Source organism: Dunckerocampus dactyliophorus, chromosome 5 (genome assembly GCF_027744805.1).
Source record: "Dunckerocampus dactyliophorus isolate RoL2022-P2 chromosome 5, RoL_Ddac_1.1, whole genome shotgun sequence".
Lineage (NCBI taxonomy): Eukaryota > Metazoa > Chordata > Actinopteri > Syngnathiformes > Syngnathidae > Dunckerocampus > Dunckerocampus dactyliophorus.
This window is the reverse complement of record NC_072823.1, coordinates 23,151,606-23,173,808: the sequence shown is the minus strand read 5'-3', so window position 1 is coordinate 23,173,808 and position 22,203 is coordinate 23,151,606. Positions and strand designations below refer to the sequence as shown.

The 22,203-nt window shown below is 40.4% G+C and overlaps 2 protein-coding genes across 11 annotated transcripts in view; one reads left to right on the top strand and one right to left on the bottom strand.

Moving 5' to 3' along the window:
- The window catches only part of cep290 (centrosomal protein 290), a 30,626-nt gene extending 22,695 nt beyond the window's left edge, over positions 1–7,931 (bottom strand). For 2 of the 6 annotated variants that reach the window (XM_054775840.1, XM_054775845.1), the window contains exons 1-8: positions 7,782–7,931; positions 7,200–7,336; positions 3,500–3,577; positions 3,321–3,378; positions 3,196–3,242; positions 1,613–1,747; positions 322–375; positions 99–119 (exon numbers count right to left, since the gene is read on the bottom strand). In XM_054775840.1, coding sequence (XP_054631815.1) covers positions 99–119; positions 322–375; positions 1,613–1,747; positions 3,196–3,242; positions 3,321–3,378; positions 3,500–3,577; positions 7,200–7,325 — 519 coding nt within the window. In that variant the 5' untranslated portion in view covers positions 7,326–7,336; positions 7,782–7,931. Of the gene's footprint in view, positions 1–98; positions 120–321; positions 376–1,612; positions 1,748–1,856; positions 3,060–3,195; positions 3,243–3,320; positions 3,379–3,499; positions 3,578–7,199 lie in introns of those variants that run through there. The other 4 variants (XM_054775842.1, XM_054775843.1, XM_054775841.1 and 1 more) reach the window with 4 other exon arrangements.
- Positions 1,720–22,203, top strand: part of tmtc3 (transmembrane O-mannosyltransferase targeting cadherins 3) — a 38,363-nt gene continuing 17,879 nt past the window's right edge. The window contains exons 1-8 of one of the 5 annotated variants that reach the window (XM_054775849.1): positions 1,720–1,773; positions 3,873–3,954; positions 8,912–9,125; positions 9,214–9,432; positions 13,897–13,996; positions 15,024–15,139; positions 15,214–15,386; positions 19,086–19,338. In XM_054775849.1, the coding sequence (XP_054631824.1) occupies positions 8,937–9,125; positions 9,214–9,432; positions 13,897–13,996; positions 15,024–15,139; positions 15,214–15,386; positions 19,086–19,338 (1,050 nt within the window). In that variant the 5' untranslated portion in view covers positions 1,720–1,773; positions 3,873–3,954; positions 8,912–8,936. Of the gene's footprint in view, positions 1,774–2,022; positions 2,239–3,872; positions 3,955–8,177; positions 8,317–8,911; positions 9,126–9,213; positions 9,433–13,896; positions 13,997–15,023; positions 15,140–15,213; positions 15,387–19,085; positions 19,339–22,203 lie in introns of those variants that run through there. The other 4 variants (XM_054775850.1, XM_054775848.1, XM_054775846.1 and 1 more) reach the window with 4 other exon arrangements.

Sequence of the window (22,203 nt, the reverse complement as noted above, 5' to 3'; positions counted from 1 at the left end):
CTACATCTGGACCACGACGAACACTTGTTTGTTTTAGTCACCTTTAGACAAACAAGTTCTAAGAGTAGAACCAAAGTTATGCTCTATCTACGGCTTACCTTCTTCTTTAACTTTTTTATCTTTGGCAATGGAACAAAGACAGAACATGGGAAAGATGTGAAGAGAGACATGAACTCTGAGAAAGCATCGATGTTAGGACATTCATGCAGAGGACATCAAATTAAAGAAAGATGATTAACATTTTGGACAGAAGATGAAGATTCTGAGCAAAAAAAAAAAAAGCTGTCGGATTCGTATGATGGAGTGTGCGCTGTCACGTACTTCTCTTTTTAACGTCTTTGCCTCATCCTCTGCCGTCTCAGCTCGCAGGACCAACTGCAAAAGCAAACGTACACAAACCTAACTACGCAGATTGAACCAGACAAACATACAGTATATATGCCCAACAAAAACAGAAAAAACACTTTTGTTTTTGCTTCTATTTGCTTGAGCTGAACCCAAAGACCTAAAACTTTTTGTAAATACTGTACACTAAAGGCCTACCTCGCAAATATTCTTCACAAATCTGTCTAAATATGTGTTAGTGAGCATTAATATTCATCCACCTCACCAGTGTGGCATATCAAGATGCTGATTAGACAGCATGATTATGTGCCTTCGGTTGGCCACAACAAGAGGCAACTCCAAAATGTGCCGTTTTACTGGATAAGGGGTGAGGGTCCGCAAACCAGTCGGTATCTGTTGTGGCCACCATTTGACTCAAATACCGTCAACGCTGATCCAGAGCATCCCAAACATGCACGCATGCATTAAAAGTGCCAAAGTCAAAGTCTGGACCGGTATGTGAGGCAAATGGTGGTCTCGCCAGTTACTCACTGGTTTCCGAACTCCCAACCTAGGGCACACCTGTGCAATAATCATGCTGTCTAATCAGCATCTTAACATGCCACACCTGTGAGGTGGATGAGTTATGAACGCTCACTAGCACAGATTTAGATGAGAATTGTGAACAATGTTTGAGAGGAATAGGACTTTTGTGTACATAGAAAAGTTTTACACCTTTGAGTTCAGTGCATGAAAAATGGGAACAAAAACAAAAGTGTTGCAGTTGTATTTTTGTTGAGTGCAGCAGTGTAGTTGAATGTAGTACTTTGAAATGATTGATATGACCCGCAATGAACCTAATCTACTTGGGTCGAATACAGTCGCGTTGGAAACAAATTTGCAAGATTTTTGTATCCCAGCGGGATGTATTAAGTGTAGTTGTAGTTGAAAGATTTTTGTGTGAGCACGTCATAGGTCACGTTTACTTATTTGGTGTGTGTATGACAAGACTTAAGATCTAAACATGGGCCATGGGTATGTTTCCATGAAGACTTGAGTCAAATGTTTTATTGGAAACAACAATATTGTCATCGTCCAGTGAATGCTGCATGACATTATTGCCACAGGGTGATATCGTGTTGCTTTCATCACCAAATTAGTCGACATGAACAACATTGCACAGCACAGCTGACAGTCATTGCTGAAGAACACAGAACTTAGTGATAGCGGTGCTAAATACACAGTCCTCAGCCAAAGACTGGAATTATGGATGATGCATTCATCATACCTCCTCAATAGTTTTCTTTCCTCCTCCCATTTCTTTCCTCAAGTGAGTCACCTCCTTCTCCTTCTGCTCCAGCTGGCTTTCCAGCTGCCAAATCTCATTCCTCAGGAAGCGGTTGTCTGGTCCAGTGCTGGTGTGCTGAGACGCAAAACAAACAATGAAAGGTACTCTAAATAATAACCACGCTACAACCTCTTACGTCCCTTATCGAGATTTACACTCATGATATGTAAAATGTTGATATTACCTTCTTTTTGGTGCGGTGGCTATATTTGGATTGTATACAAAACTAAACAAATGAAACGAATCTACTCCAAACTAGCATGGCTCCGAGCGTGCAGGGAATTAGCTGTAATCTTCTTATGTTGATGAACTCAGCCAATCAAAGTGGAGCAATTGGCATTCATCCGTGGCTTAAAGATTACACACACGTGAAGTGTTGTTTTCCTGTATGCTCTTACTGAAGTTCATCTTTCTGACAAAGAGACAAAGGGTCTTCGTATCACTTGTATGATATATTGACCAAATGATTACAGAGCTGGAAAGCACTGAGGTATGTCTCAAATGGTTTGTTGACTTTTAAGGTGAGCATCAGGTGTTTTGTTGCTGATTTGTGAATTTGAAAAGAGGTGAGCATACATTTTGTTTTCTTTGTTTTTCCCCCATCTTATGAGGATGTATTAACTATACACTTTTCACACACGCAGGATTTTGTAGCATTCAGTTTTCGACAAAAAAGGATTGCCACAAATATGCATCGGGTCTTTTACACTGTCTTGGTTATCGTACAGCCAAACAGTGCATCTAACAAACGAGTCGAGTGTCCAAACAAAGCATCCACGCCTTGGTGACTCAGTCTGTGTGAAAAAAAGATAGCAATTCTTTTAGAGTTGGGACACTATAGACAGATTCCGGCTAATGAATCTAATGAATCATCTTTACTGTGTGTGCGCGCTTGGTTTATTTGTTCATAGAACGCACACGGAACAATGAACAACTGTCTCCTGCCGTGCTTTTTCAAGCACTGCGCTGTGTGTTAATGAGGCATTCCAGCGCACTGTGTATTTGAGTGTGAGAGGAATCTGCTTTGTAAAATGTAGGACTGCTGCAAAGAGTTGCAAGTTCCAGCGCTTTGATAAAGAAGGCAAACTGCTACAATAACATTGTAATGTTAAGATTAAGGGAGACACATTCCAGAAAGTGATCCCAGCCAGTGTGTGTAAAAATGATTGTACGCGCTGCTAAAGTTGACAAAAAAAAGCTCATTGTTTCCTGCATGTAAAATTCTCTATAAATGTGTTCTGTGTTAATATTTTTTGGGTGTCTGGAATGGATTAATTGGATTTACATTAATTCTTATGGGGAAAAAATGATCCGGTTTTCGTACATTTCGGTTTTCATCTAACATTTTGGAACGGATTAATGACGAAAACCAAGGTTCCACTGTATAATCACAGATGTATGAGTGTTTTTGTTGCAAATTGATTTTTCAGAATGCAATTGTAGCAGACTAATGACAAGCATAGCTTAATGTCTCAGTGGAGAGACGGATGGGGACAGTGGCACAGGGGTGCAAAAAGACTTACCTTCAGTTCATCCTCCAGTCTCGACACTTTGGCTAGAAGTTTATTTTCTACAGTGCATATGTCATAGGAAACAATGTCAGCGGTATGCTGGCAGAAGAACATCTACGAACAAACTCCGCACCAACCGTTTTTCTCCTGTTCTTCTATTAATTGCTCAGCGAGAGAAGCTTCATGATGCTTCATCTGAGGAAGGGAGACGACAACACAGGAAGAATCCCACACTTGTGTTGTTTACTTTGAAGCATACAATTAGCATCAGCATTTGCTTGTGTCATGTGACAACATGAGAGTGTAACAAGAAGACCTTGAGCAGAGCCTGAAACACTCGCAGTATGTGGACAACATCCTTATGAGCTTGATTCTCCACCTCCCACTCTTCTGTCTGCAACACACAACATAAAGGCCAAATAAGGAAAAGTTACCGCAAGCACATTCTCACATTCATATTTTGATTAAACACGCCATTGATGTTATGCCAATGCAATGATGAGAAGTTAGAATGATGCAAATACAACAGATGTGCAGCGGAAAGGTGAATGTCTCTGACTTGTTACAATTCAGAATTGAAAAAGTTGCAGATTGCTGCCATCATGCATGACGTCGCACAAGATGCTTCAGTTTCGCAAGCCACCAAGGGTTAACTGCGTATGCATTGTGCTTTTTCTTTGTCTTTTCAGCCAAACTGCTACCAAAAAAAGGATCGGCACCAACGAGGGGTGTTAGAAGAAGAAGATGGTGATAAGAAAAAGAATACACGCAGTAAGTTGCAGTACATAAGCAGTGATGCCTTGAGCAAGGCACCCGACTATTGAAATTATTTCCTGGTAAAGTCCACTGCACCAGTATATCAATATTGGGTGTGCCTGCTGTGGTAACTTTAAGAGTTTATGGCCGTCTGATGTCTGTAATGCACGTCAAAGAAAGCATTCATGACAAAAACAAAGACTTATTATGAGCCTTTGTTGTCCATTGTTTGTACTTGTGATGTTTTTTTTCCTGCCGTCATTCGTTGTTTTGGTGGCACCAAAGAGTACTAATCACTCAGCAGCTGTGGGAATGTGAGGTTTTTATTGCACAACGGCCTGCCTTTGTTCTTCTAAAACAAACGCATGTTCCCTGTACGAGCTGTAATAATTCCAGCGAGTGGGCATAAATATTTCACTCAAACATGCGAAACCTTTTTACGCCGTAGCCGTGATGATTTGCAATGTCTTAAAATGATGAAGATTAAGGTAAGGATCAAGGCGAACGTTCTATCCCAGACAGATCATTCGTTGTGCATGCAGCAGTAGCACACACACACAGCTTGGAATAACTAAAATTCTCATATAGTAATAATAAATAGCATGGTACGCCAATAAATATTTGGTATATGGTATGCTATTGTTCCTACAGTAAGGCAGACTTAATATTTCTCGACAGATGTCAGAAAAACAAATTTCTTGAAGAGTTGACGGGCGAAGGTCGCTGGGAATCATCTGAGCATCCTTTCAGCTTCTTTTCTGCAAATTTGCCACTCAACTCTGGCAATATGCTAGCTATTGTATACAACAATCTCAAACCTGATTTTGAAGCTGAGCAGCAAAGATAACTGGTAACTTAACCCCTGGCAAAAATTATGGAATCACCAGTCTGGGAGGATGTTCATTCAGTTGTTTAATTTTGTAGAAAAAAGCAGATCACAGACATAACACAAAACTAAAGTCATTTCAAATGGCAACTTTCTGGCTTTAAGAAACACTAAAAGAAATCAAGAAAAAAAGATGTGGTAGTCAGTAACAGTTACTTTTTTTAGACCAATCAGAGGGAAAAAATTATGGAATCACTCAATTCTGAGGAAAAAATTATGGAATCATGAAAAAAACAACAACAAAAGAATACTTCAACACAGCACTAGTACTTTGTTGCACCACCTCTGGCTTTTATAACAGCTCGCAGTCTCAGAGGCATGGACTTAATGAGTGACAAACAGTACTCTTCATCAATCTGGCTCCAACGTTCTCTGATTGCTTTTGCCAGATCAGCTTTGCAGGTTGGAGCCTTGTCATGGACCATTTTCTTCAACTTCCACCACAGATTTTCAATTGGATTGAGATCCGGACTATTTGCAGGCCATGACATTGACCTTATGTGTCTTTCTTCAAGGAATGTTTTCACAGTTTTTGCTCTATGGCAAGATGCATTATCATCCTGAAAAATGATATCATCCCCAAACGCCCTTTCAATTGATGGGATAAGAAAAGTGTCCAAAATGTCAACGTAAACTTGTGCATTTATTGAAGATGTAATGACAGCCATCTCCCCAGTGCCTTTACCTGACATGCAGCCCCATATCATCAATGACTGTGGAAATTTGCCTGTTTTCTTCAGGCAGTCGTCTTCATAAATCTCATTGGAACGGCACCAAACAAAAGTTCCAGCATCATCACCTTGCCCAATGAAGATTTGCGATTCATCACTGAATATGACTTTCATCCAGTCATCCACAGTCCACGATTGCTTTTCCTTAGCCCATTGTAACCTTGTTTTTTTCTGTTTAGGTGTTAATGATGGCTTTCGTTTAGCTTTCCTGTATGTAAATCCCATTTCCGTTAGGCGGTTTCTTACAGTTCGGTCACAGACATTGACTCCAGTTTCCTCCCATTTGTTCCTCATTTGTTTTGCTGTGCATTTTCTGTTTTCAAGACATATTGCTTTAAGTTTTCTGTCTTGACGCTTTGATGTCTTCCTTGATCTACCAGTATGCTTGCCTTCAACAACCTTCCCATGTTGTTTGTACTTGGTCCAGATTTTAGACACAGCTGACTGTGAACAACCAACATCTTTTGCAACATTGTGTGATGATTTACCTTCTTTAAGAAGTGTGATAATCCTCTCCTTTGTTTCAATTGACATCTCTTGTGTTGGAGCCATGATTCATGTCAGTCTACTTGGTGCAACAGCTCTCCAAGGTGTGATCACTCCTGTTTAACTGCAGACTAACGAGCAGATCTAATCTGATGCACGTGTTAGTTTAGGGAATGGAAATTTACAGGGTGATTCCATAATTTTTTCCTCAGAATTGAGTGATTCCGTAATTTTTTCCCTCTGATTGGTCTAAAAAAGTATCTGTTACTGACTACCACATCTTTTTTTCTTGATTTCTTTTAGTGTTTCTTAAAGCCAGAAAGTTGCCATTTGAAATGACTTTAGTTTTGTGTCATGTCTGTGATCTGCTTTTTTTCTACAAATTTAAACAACTGAATGAACATCCTCCCAGACTGGTGATTCCATAATTTTTGCCAGGGGTTTGTACATGAAAAAAAAAACATGTCCACAAGCTCAAAAGTCAGCATGTGATCCATATATAATGCAACTTAAGGAAACACATGTTCCCATAGGAAATAATGCTAAAATAAATAGAAATAATCTGCTCCAGGATCAAACTGTGATTGAGATTGATTATGTCAAACGGTGACATAAAAGCTAAGTGTAGAGGCCATGTTTTAAGTCACATTTTAACATTGTTGCATCTTTAAAGTGTAAAAACAAGTGAAGTCGTTTTAATAGAATCAAACAGTTGAGGACACCAATGTGACAACTGCTTTCAAGATGAGTCTGCTTACTTCACATAATACATTAATCTCCTCCTCTTCTCACCTTCTACTCAGTACCGTGTTGATGCTCATCCTTCTTTTGGATGAAGTGTTGTGTTGTGTTCTTGTGTGACTGAAGCGTATTTTTGCCTCAAATGGTTGAATTCTCTGTAAGCTGATGTCTCTCATTATGTTTTCCGAAGTCTGCCTTCATGAGAAAAAGCATAACGCTCGTAGTTACGCGTCTACTTCAGATGTTCCAGGGTATCTATGTTGAACATTTTCTTGTACGTGCATTTCATTTAAAGACAAAGCAAGTGAGCAGGGCGGTCGTTTTTGTGTTAAAAGTTGTAGTCCCCTGAAGTAAAACGGAGCACTCACTGCTTATAATAATAATTAATTGGTGTTCATGTGTGTGTGGACGTTTACCATGGTGAGCAGACTGAGAAACTCGTCTATTTCATCCTTGTCACATTCATGGAGGCTGGCCGGGTCAATCTTCCTCACTTCATCCCACTCCAGAGCAGCAGGCATTTTGGCCATGGTGTGACACATACAGCTAATTGCTTCCAAAAAAGGAACGTTACACAACTCATCTCCCAAACATGCAAATATTACCTCAGAATGATTGAATAATAATACCCGAATCAGCTCAGACTACACTAAGATGCACATTGTATGAGCAGGACATTAATCAGACGTTGTCTGCTCCAACACCCATGCTGTACATTATACTGAGAAAAGATAAAACTAACAATAATAATAGTGAATAACTTTCAAACGAACATAAAACACTGCTCTGGTGAAGAAACCAACTTTTAGCAACCTTGTTGCACCAATGAATGAACGTGTCCATTTTTTTCCCTATATAGGGAACATATTACAAAAATCTTTAAATAAATGCATCAGTCAACCAATACAGCAGAAAATACTACAGCGTTTCTATTCTCTTCAATTCAAATCGTACAAATTAAGTTTACCGCTCACAGTCGATATTGAAACATCACCCACCTCTCCAGGTGTATAAAGTTGCCGGAACTCCAGCAGTGTTTCAATGAATTACTTATTCATTTAAGATATGAAATAACGTAGTGATAATTTTCCATTTATATTTATTTTCGTCTTCCTTCTCGTCTTCTTCTACTACTACTACTACTACTACTACTACTACATTGAGCGTCCGGCGTTCACATGTGCCTCAAAGCTGTATGTCGCCATCTAGTGCTTCGGCGGTCATTGTCAGTGTGGTTATTTTTAAAGGGGAACTTGTCTCCCGCCTGCTTTAGTGAAACAGCTTCTTGATGAACAAAGAGGATATTTATTGTTTGATTAAATAAAACCGTGTGATCGTTAAATGGTTTAAATGTGAGTCAAAAGCAACCAACATGCCTGTCACATCTGTTTCCACCGGAAGTGATTGAGGTGGGTAGAGCCCATGCGCACTAGCCGGGTGTTGCCTGATGTGTGCTCAGTTTATACAGTATTAAATAATTGTGTTTGTTTTTTTATCACATCTGCAACAACAATTTGATCTTGTGAGGACACGGTATGTTGCCACTTAAACTACAGTTGAGCAAGCCCGCCTTGGCCGCATCGCAAGAGTATTTGTCAAGCTAACTAGCTTTAGCTGCAAAAGAAACTCATGCTAGCTTCATGGCCAGCTAACGTTAAGCTGCTACCGTTCATATATTAGTCAGTGGATTGTTTGCGAATCATCGGTTGATAGCAACAACGGCTTAACAGATATAAAAGTCCCAAAACTATGAGTTGTAGCGGGAGGTATGAGCCGCGTCCCACCCTCCTTTGCGATTGCATTTTGCAACCAACTGTCAAATTTACCTATGACTTGACGTATAGAGTTTCAGCCTGAAACATCACATGGGTAACTTTAGACTTTTGATTTGCAGCTTCTGTTTGTGTATGTATTCATTAAGAAAAATAGAGCGACCGCACCTCTGCACAATGTATTTCTCCTAGTTGCACAGCCTTTTTCAAAATCCACTTACAGTATTATGACTATGAATGCTACACTAGTTTTGCTGAGAAATCATATCGCTTGCAAAAAATGTTATCACCATTTAGCTGATTGATATTTACTGATTATACGCCAAGTATCACATGAAAAATGATTTCTCTTGCAGTGATCGATGACGTCTTGGCTCAGCCATGGCTGCTGTGTCATGGAAAGAGGTTTTGCTTTTGACTGGACTGGTGGTGGGATGTTACTGGAACAGTCTGTTGTGTGGTTTTGTGTTTGATGACGTCTCGGCCATCCTTGACAACAAGGATCTAAGACCCTCGACACCATTCAGGAATCTTTTCCTAAATGACTTTTGGGGAACTCCCATGGCAGAGGTGCGTTTATTGTTGAAGGTAGACATTCAATATAATTGATGAATCGCCTAACAGTGCGTGCGTGTGTGTTTGTGTGTCCCGTTAACAGGAGCGTAGTCATAAATCCTATCGGCCTCTGACGGTGCTCACCTTCCGACTCAACTACCTCTTCAGTGAGCTGAGTGCTGCCTCCTACCATATGTTCAACGTCGTGCTCCACGCCGTCGTGTGCGTGCTATTCCTGAGGGTGTGTCGCTTGTTCCTGGACAGGACATCCAGTTTGGTGGCGGCGCTGCTCTTTGCTGTGCACCCGATTCACACGGAAGCTGTGAGTGTGTTTGCTTCAGAGGAAATCAACTCATTGGTGAAGGCAAGGGCTGGGTGGCTCAGTGGGGTGGTGCCCTTGATTAATTTTGTCATATAGTACGTTCCTCAAGGGCAGCTCAGTATTGCCCAGGAAGCACACTGGCATCTCTGCAATTGCCAGTCCCAGTTTCCACATTTGAATCCTCCATCGACTCTCCACTCCAAAGCCAAGTCCTCACAGACTGAGCTACTGCTGCCATATTTTGCTAATCATTGTTGCTGTGTGTTTTTTTTATTCGGTGTTAACTGAGCAGGAATGTAAAAAGATCCATATTTATTTATTTATGGCCTCTTGAAATGCCTCGTTGTCACCAGGTCCAGTGTGTGGCTGCCGTACTCATTTCATTGCGTTTCCATTAAGTAAATAGTCCCACAATATCCACCTTGAATAGTCCCACTTTGGTACCCTTATGTTGCACCCTGCAGTGTTCCTTTACAAAGTGACAAAGTGACAAGTCTCCAACTACTTGCCTGGCATGCATATTATACGGTTTGTAGTCATTTTTGCAGATTTTTGCTCGGCGTTGTATTGTGAATGTACTTAAACAGTTCCTTTATTTATGTAGCTCGTCCCTCAGCTCTATCAAGCATTTTGAACCCCTGCCTCGTCATTAAGAAAGAAGGTCGTGTTTGTGGTGTCATTCAAGACTATGGTGGTCAAAAAGATGACGGGGGGGCATAAAACCTGTCATTCAACGTGTAAAGAAGGCAGCATGGGTGGATGGGGCCTTGGGGGTAACCAAAAACCTTTTAGTTTGTTGTGAGCAGTTTCATTCCTGGGTTAGTTCACATCGTCCAATTAGGACATGTAATTCATCCTGTCCAACACTGTAGGACTGATGACCTGTATAGACAAAAAAATGAAAGTCAATCTTGAGACTCGCTGAATGTGAACAATTTGCCTTACAAATGAGCCTTCAGTTAGTCCAGATCGTCTTATCGCTGTCTAGCATCACTCTCAAAGGATTGTTTGTTCCTTGTGAGCGGCCCTACAAAGAGTCCTTGTGTGCCCCACCGTGTTTTGACTCTTATTTTAATCCCTACAATGGGGCTGAACCAAATAGTAGGAATGCTTTTGTTGTCACACCGCTTGCATCAAGTACAACTGATTAATAGCTTAACAAGCAATGAATCAGTTGCCAGTGAATATTGTCATTTATCCAGGGCTTTGTATTGTCTGGCATTGAATTGATGGCAGCTGGCTGGCAGGTTGTCTTCGAAGATGTTTTACCTCCCATCCGAGCAGGCTTCATCAGTTGGCGCTCAAAGACTAGATAGGACAGCTCTTGTCTGAGGGGTTGGTGCAGGTAGAGGCAAGCCCCAAACAGTGACGTGCGATGAGGTTCATGGCTGGTGAGGCCCTGACTCCTTAGGAGGTTTTTTTTTAAATGTAATACAGGTTGCTCATTAAGAGGATAACTTACAAAAGAGGGGAATAATTCACTGTAGTTAAAGATTTTTTAAAAATATTTTCAGATACTTCTTAGACCTTCGTTATAAACTGAAAAATATTTGTGTCCTTGGTGAGTCTGGGTATATAATTTGAATATAATCCTCCATCTTGGCAGTCAAATTCATAATCCTCCATCTTGGCAGTCAAATTCATTCATTCATTATAAAGATATTTTGAATGCACTTGATTTTCTGCTTGCTAGTGCTCGCAGGCCTGTGCAAGTCCATGGATCGGCCAATATATGAAAAAAGAGCATTGATATACACTAGGTCCCCAACCTAAGAACACAAGCCGACTGGTCTATATTTTATTTTATTTTGCCTTGTAGTCGCTCCATCAGTATTTATACTGCTACTGTACATGCTTGACCAGTAGAGGGCACTGTGACATTGCTAATGGGACCAACAGGAGAGAAAGACGAGGAAGAGGAGAGAGGAAGGCTAAGAGTTGTATGATACAACCCGGACAGAGCGTGTGATTAAAGTTTATGAAGAGTTAATAGGCCTGCTTAATTCTACACCACCCACAGAACACCACCTCTTTTCGAAGAGTCTACCGACGACGATGATTTTTACTTTTTTCAATAACTCCTCCTCCTCCACCGTTATCATCAACGACGTATGCTCGACCACTCCTCTTCAAAGGTAAATAGCATTTATATTACGTATTATTATATCATTTTTATTATTGTTTTTGTCCATTAATTATCCTCGTTTAATATTACTATCCTCGTTTAATATTACTACTACATCAAAACTCATATTTACATACATACACATATACAGTATATGTATACACGTATATGTAGTACCTATATCATTGGTAATATTACCTTTTCTCCGACTTAAGTACAAATCGACTTGCGAACGGTCGTCTGGAACCAATTGTGTTCGGAAGTTGAGGACCTAGTGTACACAGGATATATACTGTACATGAATATATATTCTTATAATACACAAAATCCGATACGCAAAGAAGCAGAAGACTACCAAATGAAAATAAGGAAGTTTAATTAGTAAGACTTATACAACGTTAAAGCGCTCTAATACGCTCTGATACGAAAACTAGAATGTTCTCTTTGACGGGCCCTGACAGCGTGGCGCTAAAGTGTAGTGTTATATTGTTTTACAAAGTCACAGCTTTCCATGGTGTAAAAAACCCCAACAAAAAACGCAGTTTCTTTTCGCGTTTGGTTTCCTTCTAAGCCGACTGAGTGAGAGAGTGCGCCAGAGCGAGAATGCGGCTTTGTGTGTGAGGGGGAGGGGCCAGGTACAGGGAGCAAGCAGCACAGCGAGACACACAGAGAGGGTGCGACTGAACTGATCAAACTGCCCGCTGATATATCGGTCGGGCTCTAGTTTCGAGTCGACATAAGTCTGTTTCATATACAGTTGTCCCAAGCTTCATCAAGGTTCGAACATCACTCCTTGACTCAATCATGGTTTTTCAAACGTTAATTGTTAAATGGTCAAGCTTTGGTTGACTATGGCCTGTTAGTAAAAAAAATGCATATTTAAGAAAACTGTACACATTTTTTTTTTTTTTTCAAATTAAGCATGTTCAAGCATAAAATGGCTAAATGCACTTAAATACAAATACAGTATAAACTATTAATACAACTTGTGAATGTTGTATTCACTAGGTGTCACTAATTTTTCGCTGAGACCACAATGGAAGCACCAGACTTGAACAAACAACTTTTATTGCAGGTTTAATGATCTCACAACAGGCACAATAATAATAATATAGTAATAATAAGCATCATCATAAGAACACAGGCTACTGTTGCAGCCATAGCCCACAACAAGGTAAAATTCAAGTCAGAACCCCTGATGTTATTTCCTGTCTGCCATTGATTGCTTTCCTCTACAAGGTAAACTGTCTTGAATGGCTTATTTTCTCTGATTATATCTACTATATTGGGTAGTATGAATGTAAGGGTGATCATCCATCCATCTTCTTACGCTTATCCGAGGTCGGGTTGGGGAGACAGCAGCCTAAGCAGGGAAGCTCAGGCCCCCCTCTTCCCAGCTACTTCGTCCAGCTACTCCCGGCGGGTCCCGTGGTGTTCCCGGTCCAATTGAAACACATATTCTCTCTAACGTGTCCTGGGTCTTCCCCCAGGCCTCCGACTGGTAGGATGTGAACACCTCCCCAGGGAGGCATCCAGGAGGCATCCTGACCAGATGCCCAAGTTACCTCATCTGGCTCCACTCAATGCGGAGGAGCAGCGGTTTGTCCGGGATGACAGTGCTTCTAAACCTTATCTCTAATGAAGAGCCCAGCCACCCTACGGAGAAAACTAATTTCGGCCGCTTGTACCCTTTTGGTCTACCCAAAGCTCATGACCATAGGTAAGGGTAGGAACGTAGAACGACCGGTAAATTGAGAGCTTTGACTTTTGGCTCATCACCACAACGGGCCGATACAGAGTCCGCATCACTGCAGAAGGTGCACCAATCCGCCTGTCTCTCACGTTCCGTCCTCAGTCGTGAACAATACCCCGAGGTACAGTGGTGTGAAAAAGTGTTTGCTCCCTTCCTGTCAAAACCTAATAACTGGTTGGGCCACCCTTAGCAGCAACAACTGCAATCAAGCGTTTACGATAACTTGCAATAAGTCTTTTACAGCGCTCTGGAGGAATTTTTGTCCCACTCATCTTTGCAGAATTGTTGTAATTCAGCCACATTGGAGGGTTTTCCAGCATAAAGCGCCTTTTTAAGGTCATGCCACAGCATCTCAGTAGGATTCAGGACAGGACTTTGACTAGGCCACTCCAAAGTATTTTGTTTTTCTTTAGCCATTCAGAGGTGGACTTGCTGGTATGTTTTGGATCATTGTCCTGCTGCAGAACCCAAGTTCATTTCTGCTTGAGGTCATGAACAGATGACCTGGCATTCTCCTTCAGGATTTTTTGGAACACAGCAGAATTCATGGTTCCATTTATCACAATAAGTCTTTTCCCATCATTAGGTGACAGGCGTGGTTGGCAGAGCTGAGCTCCTGTCTTCAATCTTCCTCCTTGCTGCTTTTCTGGCCTACACTAAGTCCACAGGTGCTGACCACTCCATTGGTAAGTGTCACGTGCAGGGGTGGTTCTTTTTCTTTTCAGTTAGAAATGCCTCAATCTCAAGTCTCTATACACTAGTCACAAAAGTGAGTACGTACACCCCTCATATTTCTCTGAGTACTCTGGCTTCTTCCTACAGCCTAAACATGCGTGTTATGTTAATTGTATCCATAGATGTGATTGTGAGTAGAGATGCACCGGTCCACATTTTTTTCACGCATCTGAATTTAAGAAATAAAAAAGTTGGTTATCTAAAACATTAAACCAATTGGTCGTTCATTATTTAGTGAAATGTTTTATTTTCTCTTGTGTATTTACAATTGCTCATTAACTAAGCAAAAATATGTTTTTTTCCGATTAATCGAAAACATTTACAGTAACGTACTCTGTTACTACTTACTACTCGGTTACTTTTGTGAAAAGATACATTTCAAGCATACCTTACACTTTTTTGACACAAATATTTTTCGCTTTTGTGACAGCTCAAATATCTAAACGACTCTACCAAAATAAACAACACAAAAAGAGGTTGTTTACCTGAAAATAACTATTTACAAATACAACACGGCGAACTATTTACAATTTTGACATTTGGAACTGAACTGTGTGTGTGCATGTGTGTGTGCGCATGCATGCGCACGTGTGAGTGTGCATGCCTTAAAATTTCCCTACAATGCGGAACCTTCTGCACGCTACACTCCTCAACGCTCTCTCACTTCCTCCTTCCTGTTATGTGTGAGTTTCTTGATCCCTGTCAACCTCTTATCAAATGCACGTCTGCCACCCTGTGGCCGTTTTTATGGCTTAAAAGTGCTCCGAATTGAAATTCATTAGCTGAGAGTTGGTCATCACCTTTTTTTGCCTCTCAAGCAAAATACGTATAAATATGTTGTTGGGATTGGGCGTTTGGGGCTATAAAAACTTCTAAATACATCTTTGGTATTGAATGAGTCATTAGCAAGAGACCATCAAACATTTTCTTGTAAATGGTTGGCAAGAAACAAGTGAGTTCTTATGTTTTTCCTTTCAGTTTGGGCTCCCATCGCTCTGACAGTTGTCTTGGTGGCCGCAGCAACACTGTGCAAAGAGCAGGGCATCACTGTGGTTGGCATCTGCTGCGTCTATGAGGTCTTTGTCGCGCAAGGGGTAAGACTTGAACCTCTGTCCGCATTCACAAACTGAATGAGTTAAAAATGAGACACCGGCTCCCCTACTCCCAGTTCACCTTGCCCATGCTGCTGGACACGCTGCGGCAAGTCGTGCAGGGCAAATGCGCGTTCCCCTACGCTGTCCTCCAAATGCTGCTGAAGCTCATCGTCCTTGTCATAAGTACGCTGCTGCTCGTCATCGTCCGCGTCCAGGTCATCCAGTCTCAGCTTCCCGTCTTCACCAGGTAGGCAGCAGCGCTTAAAACTGAGCAGAGTGAGATGGCACATTCTGATTTATAAAAAAAAAAAAAAAAAAAAAAAAAAACAGCCTGCAAAATATACTTGCAGGCTGTAGAGGTCATGCCAACGCAACAGGTGGCATTGTAACTTCTAGTTGTGAGATCATTATAACAAATGAGGAGCCTGTAGTAAGTCAGTGGAAAGTATGCTGCCTGGCTGGAGTATTGTTTGTTTGACAAAAGGCATAAAAACATAAAAAATATGTGCTTTAATAAAATAATATCTGTATTTTTGCTCACCATAGCAGCTGCAGCTCATCTGCTCAAAGGAAGGAGACACGAGCCAGCCAAAGGGCAGTGGACTACATAACCATTTGAATGTGACAGGATTACGTGATTACATAAACAAGGGGTATCTTGATTGATTCAGGTTATGCAATGCTTTATGTAATGCCTTTTTATTTTATGCACGTACAATATCTTCTCATGACCTCTCGCTTCTCAGAGATGAGGGATGCCGCTTCTTTACATGAAAGTGCTCCGCAAGACTGTTGTCATGTCAATTGTACACACAAACGAGAAGTTCAAAGGTCAAATCCCACAGCAACATGGTGGAAAAAGTTTATTGTAATCCTCTTACATTTCGTCCATGGTGTGCATATCATTTATTTGAAATAGTTCTTCTGGACGGCATCAGCGTGTCGATCTCAATGATAAAATTCCTCGACAATTAAAGCTCAAAGCCCATAATCCACAAGCTGTCTCCGGATTGTCGTGAGACAAAAGATAAGGGGACGAGCCATAACATGGGAATAAAGAGGGTGGGATTAGCGTGGCGGTTGATGCCAAAACATGTCCTTTGTTCACATTTCAAAGTTCTTACATGGTCAAACTCCTGTGGTTGCCATTGTACTTTCATTTAGATGGTGGAGTCTCATAAAGTAGACCAACTTCCAATATTAATTGATATTCACATTTGAAACAATCCAGTGTGCCATAGTAGACAATGTACATAGAAATGATCTGTTACGGGATCAAATTTCAACATTCCTAAATGTCTTGGAAATGTAAAAAGAAGTGAAGCAACTGCAAGACTTCAAAACAATATACAGTGATACCTCGGTTTTTGTCATTAATTTCTTCCAAAATTTTAAACTGAAATGTACAAAAGAACGAGGCAATTTTCCCCACAGGCGATAGAGTAAATCCAATTAATTTGTTCCAGACACAAAAATATGAACAAGAAATACATTTTGTAGACAACAATTATAGTTTTACATGTAGAAAACAATGTAAAATAATTATAAATGGCGAATGGGTAGAAGTTATTGTTGATGCAGACTCGCCATACACCCTGGTGAGGTTGAATTCAATAGTGTTTCTCACCTCCTTGATCAAATTGCTGGCACTCACATCTTTCTTTGGCCCCATGGTGAGTTATTTAGCAGTCTCCCTCTCCCTCAAGCGATTTAGAAACTCAACAGTGGTTGTTGCAAGGGTTCTTTGGTTGGGCACTCGATTTCATGGAACAGTACAGTACAGGGAAAGCGAACTGGGCTTGTTACGTACAAAATTATATGAAAACCGCAACATTTTTCCAAAATTTACCACAGAAACTTGGGCGTTCGAAAACCGAAGTTTGACTGTACTCTTGAAACCCCATGTGTGCAAAGCTCAAATTTTACTACCACGCAAACTCCACTCCGTGCACTTGTGTCACATAAAACACCGCTCAGCAGAGAGACTGATGCACACGAAGTTTAAAAGTACTGACATGTTTATGAAACATCACAGAGAGAGTACGAGGACAACCAAAAAAACAGAACTCTTGGAGAGAAATTTCTCAAACACTGGGCAAGGATGAGGCAGAGTGATGTGTAAATATCTTTCCTCGTCGTCAGTGTAGCACGCCATGATAAAAAAATGTAAACAACCCGCAAGGAGTGTGGGAAATGTAGTGCTTGACTGAAAAATTCACAGGCAACTACGACGCAGCAGTGCGTTTGACTGTGAAAGCTCTGATGATTGTGGACATTGTGATGAGCACCTATTTAGGGTGTTTAAATTTCACTGTTCCATTGTAATTTGTCTACGGCAGTGGTTCTTCACCTTGTTGGAGGTACCGAACCCCACCAATTTCATATGCCCATTCACCGAATCCTTCTTTAGTGGAAAAATAAAATATATATTTTTTTCAAATTCAAGACAAAGATATGTGTTTGTTGACTGGTGCACAAAATGACAGAGACAGGACACTGACTCCCATCATGGTCCGTGATAGATGTGAATCCATGCTGTACATATTCATCCGACCACTTTCTTTTTTTGCTCGACATAATATGGATTAAAATATTAACAACAAAATCACACGACGTACTACCACATAAGTTACACGTTGACTACTTGATGGTACGTTTCATTTGTACTCGGAACTGGGAAGTCTGAGTGTGTGACGTGATCTCTGAGTTAATAGCGTTCCAGTTGCCAAGTCAGAAAAACTTTACACTATAGCAATATTTTTTATAAATTACTTATTGATTATTTACCATTTACACACAAGGAAGCCATCATTGATTGCTCATTCAGAGGTGGTGTGGATGCTCTGACTTCCAAGTTGAACATTCTGACTTAGGGGGGTGTTTCAGTCGGGAGTTCCCACTAGGAACTCGGAAATTCCGACTTTCGAGTACAAATGGAACGCATCATGAGCGCGCTAAATTCTTCGCAGCACTGATTGGCAATGTAATGTGATTACCTGTAGCCAGTGATGGCTAAGCGGCGGCATGTCATCACGAATTGACACGATGGGTCTGGTGTGTCTTAACCTCCGAGGCTCCGCCGAAACCCTGGGACTGACTCACCGAACCCCTAGGGTTCGATCGAACCCAGGTTAAGAATCACTTGTCTATGGCACATGTAGTACAGGTGAAATATTTTAATGATGCCATCTTGCTGGCATAATGCTTTGTACTATTTTGTAAGCCTCATGGCCTTAACCCAACCAAAAAAAAAAACACCTGGAAATACAGTCAATAGATGCTGGGTGGTTATGCCGATCTTTTATAAAGGTTTGCTACACCAGATTATGTTTAGACGTTCATATTGCATAAATAAGTGAACTGTGCTTGTTCCAGCATTCCCGGTGGCCCCTAGTCACTTGTGTCCCTGTGGACCACATCAACACACCATGGTTGGACTTAACCTCCTCCGGGCTGAGACCCATGACTGACTGGTCTGATCCAATTAATTTGTTTAGTTCTGCTCCAACTGCATGACAAGCATTGCTGTGTATCACACATACAGAACAACTGTTTCAGTAAACACATCGCTGCTGTCTTGCAACTCTTTCTTCTTTGGTTTTGCCCTTTTTTGAAGTTTTTGTTTCTGTAGTAAGTAAGAGCTAAAAATAGTGCCAATGTTTTGCAAGGAAACAAGCCTGTAAGGTCACAGTAAGTATGGATGTGCATCTCATAGACATTAAGAATGTAAAATGTGACTTAAAACATTGCTTGTGCAGTTAAAGGTTTTATATTGGCTACAGTTTGACCCTGGAACAGATTATTTATAATTCTATTATTTCTGATGGAAAAAGAAATTAGAGGTTGGCTAGTGTCCCCACATGGATTGTTTTGAGCATTTAGAGGTTTTAATGTTTTGCAATCATAACGAGTCCGTTTAAAACGTTCCTCTGCGGTTGTGTTGCAGATTTGACAACCCGGCAGCCGTCAGCCCCACCCCCACCAGACAGCTGACCTTCAACTACCTACTTCCTGTCAACGCCTGGCTGCTGCTCAACCCCTCTGAGCTATGCTGTGACTGGACCATGGGCACCATCCCCTTAGTGGAGTCTGCCCTGGACCGACGAAACCTGGCCACCTTGGTCTTCTACGTCTTTCTAGGCCTGCTGGGGTATCGCAGCATCACCTGCAGGCACAGCTCCGCCAAGACTGTTGTCATGGTGAGTGAGCCCACCACTGTTGTTTACAAATGCGCTGAGATTACAACACCAAATTGAGTGAATATCCTATGGAAAAATAGTCTTCATCCTTCGCTAGCCTTGTGGAGAAATAAAGGTGCTGCTGCAAGCTGTGCTGGCACTGACAGGCCTTTACCAAGCATACCGTTGAAACCAAAAGTTTACATACACTGTGTATAAGCACACACACACAAACATTACACTAAACTTTTCCTGTTTTACATCAGTTAGAATGACAAAAATTATTTCTATTGGCTCAATGCGGCAATTATGAGTGAGAGAGAATATTTTAGTTTTTGAATATTTCAGTGTGAGTTTTTTTTTTTTTATTAAAGACTTTCAAGTCAAAAGTTCACCTACACAAAGGTGACGACGTCTTTAACCCACATGATGAGGACATGAATAGGTTAAATGACAACATTTGAGTTTCTTGCAGGTACACCTGTGCATGTACAGTCGTCCCTTGTTGATTGCAGTTAATGGGTTCCAGACCCGAACGCGATAAGTGAATTTCTATGAAGTAGGATTCAATATTAACAAAATGAATATTTTTGTAGTTAGAGCATAGGAAATCTGGCTGACTCCATGCAGTGTTTAGGTGATATAATCTAAGGTAATGTCATGTCTCATTAATGTAACATTACTGATGCCTAGTTACCAGAATCCTACATAACTTGACCTTACATAACTTGTCTTTCACTAGTTTTGACTAATAATAGTCCATAGTCAACCATGAAACAGCAATAATTTATTTAATTATTTAAAAAAAAACAAAAAAACATGATAGAGCGAAGGAGCGATGTTCGAACCGCCATGTAGCGAGGGACGGCTGTATTTTATTTTCATTGGCGTTTTTTTTGTTGTCTTTTTTTTGTTGAATTTATTATGTTGTTTTTTGTTTATTTATTTTATTAAAAAGTTCTTGACGTTCCAATCACAATGTTAAATACACTTGAGAAATTAAGTTTATTGCTTTTTATATGGTGTACTCATGCATTACATGCATTATTATGCCATACATTACATAAATGAAAAAATGGTCTCCAAATATTATTGCCAATAATATGGTTTTAATCATTTGTATTGTCGTCTAGAAAAATTTTTGTTAGCATGACAGGCCTAGCTACACCACAAATACTGTTTCCTTGTTGAAAAGGAGCACGCTTGTAAACCTGAGAACACCATCCCAACTGTGGCGTGGAAGCATCATGTTGTGGGGCTGTTTTGCTGCAGGAGGATCTGGTGCACTTAATAAAATGTCATCATGAAATTATGTGGAAATTTTGAAATAATATCTCAAGCCATCAGCCAGGAAGTTGAAGCCTGGTCGCATTTGTGTCTTCCGAATGCACAATGACCCTAAGAATACCGCCAAAAATAGTCACAAAGTGTCTTCAAGACAACAAAGTCAGTGTTTTGGAGTGGCCATCACAACTCATTCCCATAGACAATTTGAAAAGGTGTATGTGAGCAAGATGGCCTCCAAACCTGACTCAGCTATACCAGGTCTGTCTGGAGGATTGGACCACAATTACAGCAACATCGACTTGATTTATCCAAACACATTTGCATGAGATTTATTTTTATGCCCCAAGCAACTGTCCAAGTAAATAACCCGGCCGTGTTGCATTTTTTCCTGCGTCACACTCTTCATTTTAGTTGGTGAATGGTGACAACCTTAACTCGGTGAGCACAGTTTAATTCCTGCATCTTACTTTTCATCAACAATGTTAGTTCTCCACATAGGACATGAAATGTTTACTTTTGGACATCCAAAAGCTGGCAGATCACGCAGTGAAAAAAGCACGTCGGTGCAAATTAATTAATGTCTGTTATACAACAGGTTCTTACGAAACAAGAGCACAAATAAAGCGCGCTATGAACTTAAATGTGACCCCTCTCACAGTGTTTACTCTGGCCCACAAAGGAGTGTTTTGGAGTAATGTTGCACAACATTTAAACATCAGCAGACCCAACGTCATTGCTGCCCCACATCACAACAAATACAGTACATGCCAAAAGTTTGGACACACAAAATTTAACCCAATGTCCCCAAAACCATTAACAAGGAGAGAAATTCCCCTAAGTAGCCCTGACAAGGCACATTGGATTTGCAGCGCTATCAGAAATAAATTGTAAGACAAAAAAAAATAAAACATATGTCTAAAGTATAAGACCTATTAAGAGTTATTTCACACTTTTTTGTTAAGTACGTAATGCCACATGTGCTCATTCATTGCGTTCAGAATCTACAATGTAAATAGTCATGAAAGTAAAGAAAACCCATTGAATGAGTGTGTCCAAACATTTGGCCTGTACTGTATATGTATATTAATGCTTTTTAAAACTGTGTTTTAAAAAAAGCAAAAAAACTAGCAAGTCATTCTGTAAAAAATAAAATGATCAAATAAAAATCTAAAGTGTGTGGGTGTATACACATACACACATACATATGTGTGTGTGTGTGGATATATGTATATATACAACCCCTGGCAAAAATTATGGAATCATCAGTCTCGCAGGATGTTCATTCAGTTGTTTAATTTTGTAGAAAAAAGCAGATCACAGACATGACACAAAACTAAAGTCATTTCAAATGGCAACTTTCTGGCTTTAAGAAACACTAAAAGAAATCAAGAAAAAAAGATGTGGTAGTCAGTAACAGTTACTTTTTTAGACCAATCAGAGGGAAAAAATTATGGAATCACTCAATTCTGAGGAAAAAATTATGGAATCATGAAAAAAACAACAACAAAAGAATACTTCAAACACACCACTAGTACTTTGTTGCACCACCTCTGGCTTTTATAACAGCTCGCAGTCTCAGAGGCATGGACTTAATGAGTG